Source organism: Ciconia boyciana, chromosome 13 (genome assembly GCF_034638445.1).
Source record: "Ciconia boyciana chromosome 13, ASM3463844v1, whole genome shotgun sequence".
In the NCBI taxonomy this organism is placed as follows: Eukaryota; Metazoa; Chordata; class Aves; order Ciconiiformes; family Ciconiidae; genus Ciconia; species Ciconia boyciana.
Window position 1 is genome coordinate 1,815,987 of NC_132946.1, and position 7,222 is coordinate 1,823,208.

A 7,222-nucleotide genomic window follows, 5' to 3' on the forward strand; every position below is an offset into this window, starting at 1 on the left:
CCTTTAAGTACTGAAAGGCCACAATAAGGTCTCCCTGGAGCCTTCTCTTCTCCAGGCTGAACAACCCCAACTCTCTCAGCCTGTCCTCACAGCAGAGGTGTTCCATCCCCCTGATCATTTGTGTGGCCTCCTCTGGACCCGCTCCAACAGGTCTGTGTCTTTCCTGTGCTGGGGACTCGGTGTGATGAGGTGCTCCCGAGAGGACATTCTGTCTTTGCTGTGCCACCCCAGCAGCGTGTGTGCACATCCCCAGGAGAGGGGCACAGGGTCCGGCAGGATGCCCAGGGAGCAGGCAGAGCCGGGCAGTGCAGGCAGGGCAGCGCTGGCACGGGTCACCTCCGCTCCCGGTGGCACGTGCCCACGGCAGGTGAGCTGCCCCGATGAAGCAGCGCGGGCGCTCCCCAAATACGGCCCTGTGTACAGTCAACACGGGGGAGGCACCTCCAGGGTGGCCTCGGCGCGGGGCTGGCACGGCCCTCGGGACACCACGGCCCTCGGGACGCCTGGGGGACACTCGTGGGTGGGAGCGTGGGGCCCGCGGGAGGGTCCCGACCCAGCGTTTCCCCTCGGGCACCCCAGAAATAGCCCCGGGCTGGTGCAGCTCGGCCGGGGAGATCTCTGCCCGTGTCTCTAAGCCACTGTCACCTTATCAGCACTCTGGACATCTTGGAAATAGGCAAAGCAGCAGGCAGAGATACCGTTATCTCCTGTTCTCTGCAGCTCCTGCCCCGTATCTCCAGCCTCAGTCAATTCCCTGGGGTGGTGTCAGTGTGACGGTGTGGACAGCCCGGTGGGATGGGACAGGATGGGACAGGATGAGACCCCTGGCAGACCCCGGCTCAGCACTGGGTCCCTCAGCCCAGGGCTCCCCGCAGGGACATTCGGGGCCATCTCAGGGACCATCTGGGGTACCCAGCTCTGCCCAAGAGCTTTCCATCGCCAGCCACTGCCGCACCCAACAGGGGCCACACGCCGGAGAGGAGCTCAGCCCCGGCCGCCTGCATCCTGGCGGGGTGAGGAACAGCTTCTGGGCAGAGCCGACAATGGAGGAAATTCCTTGGGGAGTTTTCTTCCTCCTGGTGCACGCAGGGGCCCTGCAGCCATTGTGTGTGTGCATGGGCCAGCCCCGGCGTGAGCTCACGCCGGCTCCCCCAGGGCTGCCGGTTCCCGTCCCAGACACTGCCCTCCCCAAAGCCCCCAGCCCCGGCGTGCCCGGCCGCCTCGGTGGATGCTGCTCGTCCCCTGGGAGAGGCCGGCGAGCCGGGAAGGAAAGGGAGCCGCCCCGGGCTTGGGCCGGGTTGGGGTGGGACGTCTTCCTGCCCGTCGTGGCCCCTGGGATTCTTCGCCCGCCTCTTGGCCTGGAACAAAATGCATCCGCTGGCACGGCAGGCTGGGTGATGGTGCACCCTGTCCGGGAAAGCCTGGCTGCGTCAGCCGGCCCCGGCTCCGGCTGGCGGTGCTGGATCTGCAGAACTCCCAGGCAGCACCTCGGGAATGGACCTGGACCAGCGGCCAGACCCAGGTCCAAACCCCACGTGTGCTGCATGGGGACCCAGAGCCCGGGAGCAGCCCCATCCCTGGGCTGCCCTAATGCAGAGCAGCGGGACAGGCTTGAGCCCAGAGCTCCCATCCCCTCCCGGGCCCGTGGTCTTGGCCGGGGCTGTGCAGACACAGGGGCACCCATGGGGGCAGCTCCCCACGCTGCAAGGGTGCAGGGATGGGGACATGGTGGCAGGGCTCATCCTCACCCCTGTTGCAGCTCCCCAGCCCTCCCCATCCTCTGGCATCAGCGTGGCCACAAGATGGCACGGCAAAGCCACCCGGGTGCCACTGCCCCCCCTGCACCCCCTGCGCCCTGCCCACCACCCCACAGCCCCAGCGACCTGGTGGAACATGGTGGGAGGGAAGGGGTGACGCGTCCCACTGTCACCTGGGGGTTTCTCAGCCCTCCACGTCTCCCAAAGCGCAAAGCAGTGCCGACAACCGCCTTCCTCGGTTGCAGTTACCCCCCGCAAAGCTGCTCCGCAGCGGTCAGGGGGCACCTGGACCCTGAACGGGGCCAGGAGCCGCCGTGCTGCTGCAGCTCTGGGCCTGTCCATGATCCCCTCGAAAGCTTTCGTCCCCCGACTTTGCTCCCGGCCACAAACCCAGCCCATGGTGGGCAGGGACCCAGCATCCTCCCCAAGAATCCCCGGGGCTGCATTTCATCTCGGGGCATCCACGGTGGCCAGGTCAGGGGGTTCCTGCGGTCCAAGTGGCAGGGTCCCCGTGGTCTGGGCACGCAGCCCCCCGGAGCGAGGGGGACGGGAGGCAGACTGTGGGGAGCGCAGCGTCTCCCCCGGGACCGGTCTTTCAGAAGGGAGTGGATTAACGTCCATCAGGGATGGCTCGGTCCTGCCCCGAGGCGGGAGGGGTAATTAAACGCCTTCTTAAGCTTTCTTCCATTTTATTGGGCTTGTTGACCCCCGGGGAAGGCCCAGACCTCTCCAGAGAGCTGGGAGCACAGAGGAAATTATTTTACGGCCCCGGTGGGGAATCAGCTCATGCTCCTCAACAGCAACAGGAAAAATTATTTTACAAGGTGATAAGTGAAGGGCTTGTGGTTAACTGAGTGCCTCGCTGGTTTTGCCCCAGTAATTGGCACGTACAAGTGTTTCTTTCCAACAGACAAGGGCGGCAGCGACACTCGAGTCGCGTCTCTCATCGCATCGCCCTTCATCCCCCTCTCTGTGCATCCTCCTGCGCAAAGCCGACCTTTACATTTTCTACCTCATTTTATCACTTACCTCCATCAAGAACGGCAATCTGCCTCGGCAGCCACTCCACAGGCTGATTGGCACCCTGACAGGTACGGCCCTTTTCAAGTGCAGCTGCCTAATGGGTTATTGGCAATCATGTCTCATTTGGCCCATCCGAGCACCGCGCTGCGCTAATGAAGAGGAGAAATTGGAAAATCATGGGGGGGAAGGGAGAGGGGACACGGCGGAGAAACCTGTTGGGAATAAACTGGGAGAGAACGATCCTTTACGTGTTGCAGCACCTGAAATGCTCCCCGAGATGCGGCGAGGTTGATGGCAGCCCCCCGGGTGCAAGGGGCAGCACAGCAGGCAGGGCTCGGCGTGCGCCCAGCTCCCCCGACAAGCACCACGAGAGGTTTTCCCATGTCAGATCCGAACCAAAGGCAGCACAAACCCTGCTGTCCACGGTCGGCCGCAGGAGCTTGGCAGGAGCAGGCGGCTCATGCGAGAGGGGTGGAAACGTCTCTTTTTGCCAGATTTCCTGCAAAATCCGCCAGCGCTGGCGGGCGAGAGCTCAGCAATTCACGGGAGCCGGACTCAGCCCCCCAAACCTCAGTTTTCTCTGGAGCCCAGATCCCACCCACTCCAGCACACCTTCACCGTGCGCTCCTGCCCAGCCCCGAGGCTTCTCCCTGTTTTAATGGGGAATAACATTTATTTTCATCAGCGGAGACATATATAAAATTAAGCTCTAAGCAGGCAAATAAACAACTAGAGCAGTGAGGACTCGCAGAGCTTTTGTTCAACCCAGTCCAGGAAAGATTTCTAACTTTGTCATCTTAATTGACACTTGGCCTGGCAGGAACTCCCCGACGGGCAGTAAAAGAGATTTACTGTAAAGCTGCAGAAGAAACTGTGTCAAGGAGTTAAATCACATCAGAAAAATCTGGGTGCAGTGCCTGCCCCGTGCAGTGCCTGCCCCGTGTGGAGCTGTACCAGGTTTGGCTTTTAAAAACAAAACAAAACACAACAGCACAATGAAGCCAAAGTTTCCTTTTTGATCAATTCTCATTTTAATGAGGGCAGGTTCCTAGGAAGCAAACAGTACCTTTGTATCATATTGCAAACAAGCTAGTACAGAAATCTAAAAAAAATAAACAAAAATAAATATCTTCCCTGTTTATTTCTCCCCAAGTTTATAGCACTAGGTTGACCTGAAAACAAGATGAATTTATCACTGCGTCTGGGCAGTGGCCATGAAAAATCAGATTTTTTGGAATGCAATTGTCTATATGGTTTCAGAGAGGTCAGAGTACCAGGAGATCCGCCGATGAGACTCTTCCTCGCCAGCCAGGGTGAACGGTTTCCACCTCGGGCTGTCAATGCTCCTCCGGCGCTTGAAGCACCTCTGCCAGGCCCCTTCAGCGGATCAGAGCCATGTCTTCAAGCGGGAGAAGCTGAAAGGAGAAGAGGGGCCGGGTTATTTCGGAGCCTCACCTGAGCGTCCGTCTGCACACCCGAGCCCCACCACCACCTCCCTCCCCACGTGGGACCGCACTTCCCCTCTGTACAGCGCTTAAACCAATGCTGCATTCGCGATATTCATGAAATATTCTCCTCCGTGGGCTCAGATCCGACCTGCCGTGACTGCAGACTCCCTTTCTGCCACTGTGCACGCAGATAAACCCCACGCAGACACCCAAATACCAGGCTTGGACCTGCCTGCGAGGCTCCCGTGGAAATTTTGCTGTGAAATCAGAGGGATGCACGCACGTACGCAGGTCCAGAGCCACGACCGCGGTACCCGGGACTGCTCTGCCCATGCACAGCCAGGCTGCGGGAGGTAACGGGACAGCACAGACGTAACGCGGGGCTGAGCTGACCTGTTTGGGCTTTCCCAAAAAGATACAAATCCCAGATTTCCTCCAAAAAAGGAAGGGGGGGAGGAATACAGCTACGTGTTTCAGGGGCTGATCCAACAGCTAAAAGCCTCCGTGGATTTCAGATGGATGTTGGCTCCAGCTTTACGTAAGAGGAAAGAGATTTAATATCTGGAACCAGCCCCGGAGCCAGTCCCACGCAGCCTGGCTGAGCCCCGAGCGGGCAGGGAGAGGGGTCCTGCGGAGGGGCCACGCTGGGAGCGCCTCGGCATCGCCGGCGTGCTGGCCCCGCAGACATCCCTCCCGGCATTGGCAGCTTGGTCCTGCAGGGTGTGGGTTTGTGATGCACCAAATGGGGGGCACAGAAATCATCCAGCTCCTTTTTCCGCCCTAAAGCCAAAGTGCAGCTCCTCCAAACACGTCCCCTGGGGAGGGGGAACGACTGCCCCCTCCTCCCGGCCCGCTTTGCTGGGTGCCACAAACCTTGCGGTTCAAGTTTAAAGATGCGGCAGAGACTCAACTCATGGCAGTCGCACCCACGGAGCGGTGACAGGGCTGTCAACCCCCTGGGACCCTGGCCGTCCCGCAGGGTCGGGACTCCCCTCACCCCCCCACACCCTCCCAGCCCAGCCGGTGGTGTGGGTGTGGGGGGCAGCTCCCCACATCTGGGTGATGCCATGGGGCAGCCCAGCTCTCTGCTTGGGGCACCCTTAAACCCCAGTGCCTGCGGGGTGGGAGACCACAGCAAGGCTCTGTGCACCCCCAGTTACCTGGCAAACCCCCTCCAAGGCTCCGTGCACCCCCAGTTACCTGCTGAAACCCCTCCCTCGCTCCATGCACCCCCAGTTACCTGGCGAACCCCCCCCAAGGCTCCGTGCACCCCCAGTTACCTGCTGAACCCCCTCCATGGCTCCGTGCACCGCCAGTTACCTGGCGAAACCCCTCTATGGCTCCGTGCACCCCCAGTTACCTGCTGAAACCCCTCCAAGGCTCCGTGCACCCCCAGTTACCTGGCGAACACCCCCCAAGGCTCCGTGCACCCCCAGTTACCTGCTGAACCCCCTCCATGGCTCCGTGCACCCCCAGTTACCTGGCGAAGCCCCTCCAAGGCTCCGTGCACCCCCAGTTACCTGGCAGAAACCCCTCTATGGCTCCGTGCACCCCCAGTTACCTGCTGAACCCCTCCAAGGCTCCGTGCACCCCCAGTTACCTGGCGAACCCCCTCCAAGGCTCCGTGCACCCCCAGTTACCTGCTGAACCCCCTCCATGGCTCCGTGCACCCCCAGTTACCTGGCGAACCCCCCCAAGGCTCCGTGCACCCCCAGTTACCTGGCGAAACCCCTCTATGGCTCCGTGCACCCCCAGTTACCTGCGAAGCCCCTCCAAGGCTCCGTGCACCCCGTTACCTGCTGAACCCCCCCCAGCACCCCCGGGTGCCGCAGAGAGCCCGCAGCAAGGCTCCTGCACCCCAGGCACGGGTGGCACCCCTCAAGCGTCCCGGGGCGCTGCGGACAGACCGTGCCCCCCGCCCTGGCGACCGCCCCGGGCTCCCCCGTCCCCTCGCCCGCCCGTCGGGGCCCCGGCGCGGCCGCGGGGCCGGGGTTACCTCAGCTTGGCGGGGCCCGGGCGGGGGCCGGGCGGGGGCCGGGCGGGGGCCGCCCCAGCCCCAGCCCCGCCGGAGCAGGCGCTGCAGGAGGCGGCCGGGGCCGGGCGGCGGCGGCGGCGGCGGGGCGGGCGGCGGGGTCTCCCCGGCGGGGCGGCCCGGGGGCGGCGGGGCGGCGGCGGCGGCGGGCGCGGCTGCCCCGGGGCGGCGGGGGGGCTCGGCCGGCAGCTCCCGGCGCCAGAGGTAGGGGGAGCGGCGGACGCCCATGAGCAGCCCCGAGGCGCGCCCCACCGTGTGGTACCGGGGGCTGGCGACGTGCTTGTACCAGGCGCCCGCCGGCGCCGCCGGCAGCATCAGCCCCAGCAGCACCAGGGCCCCCCAGGCGCCCCCCGACAGCTGCCCCCTGGCCATCGCGCCGGGCTGCGGGCAGGGCTGCGGGCAGGGCTGCACCCCGGCCCCCCGCGCCCCGGCGAAGGCTGCCCCGCGCCCGCGCCCCGCCGGTTTATACCGCCGTCGGGAGGGGCACCCCGCGGCTCCGCCCCGGAGGCCCCCGGCCGCCCCGCTGCCAGCCCCGGCCCCCGCACCTCCTACCCGCCGCTCCCCCCCCCGCAAACTCCCCCGGGACGCCGGCATCCTCCCCGTGGCCCCGAGCATCCCTTGAGCATCCCCTGCAGCCCTGAGCATCCACCTGGCCGCCCGAGCACCCCTCCCGTCCTCCTTGCGGCCTTCAGCACCCTCCTCGTGGTCCCCTTTGCAGCCCCCAGCATCTTCCCCGTGGCCCTAAGCATCCCCCCGCAGCACTGAGCATATCCCCCCCCGCAGCCCCACAAACCTCCCCGCAGCCCAGCATCCTCCCCGGCCCCTCAGGACCTGCTTGACAGCAGCAGGATTTACTGCCGGAGGAAGAGATGTTATAAACCGACTGCAAGTGAGGACCTTCAGAGGGGACCCGCACCCCCCCTTCAGGTATGACCCCCAGGCTCACTGCCTAGAGAGAGACT

The 7,222-nt window shown here is 64.0% G+C and overlaps 1 protein-coding gene across 1 annotated transcript; it reads right to left on the reverse strand.

Moving 5' to 3' along the window:
- Nucleotides 1-4,159: 4,159 nt before the first annotated feature.
- Nucleotides 4,160-6,632, reverse strand: NPW (neuropeptide W). Its single transcript, XM_072878586.1, has 2 exons — nt 6,225-6,632; nt 4,160-4,195 (listed from the first exon to the last, which is right to left on the reverse strand). The coding sequence occupies exons 1-2, from the start codon at nt 6,630-6,632 to the stop codon at nt 4,160-4,162; spliced, it is 444 nt and encodes a 147-aa protein (XP_072734687.1).
- Nucleotides 6,633-7,222: the final 590 nt, after the last annotated feature.

Excerpts from the sequence above, each read along its gene's own strand:
- NPW (XM_072878586.1), bottom strand. The coding sequence starts at position 6,632 with ATGGCCAGGGGGCAGCTGTCGGGGGGCGCCTGGGGGGCCCTGGTGCTG. Across the intron at positions 4,196-6,224 it reads CCGGGCCCCGCCAAGCTGAG|CTTCTCCCGCTTGAAGACAT; the intron begins GTAACCCCGGCC and ends TTCTCCTTTCAG.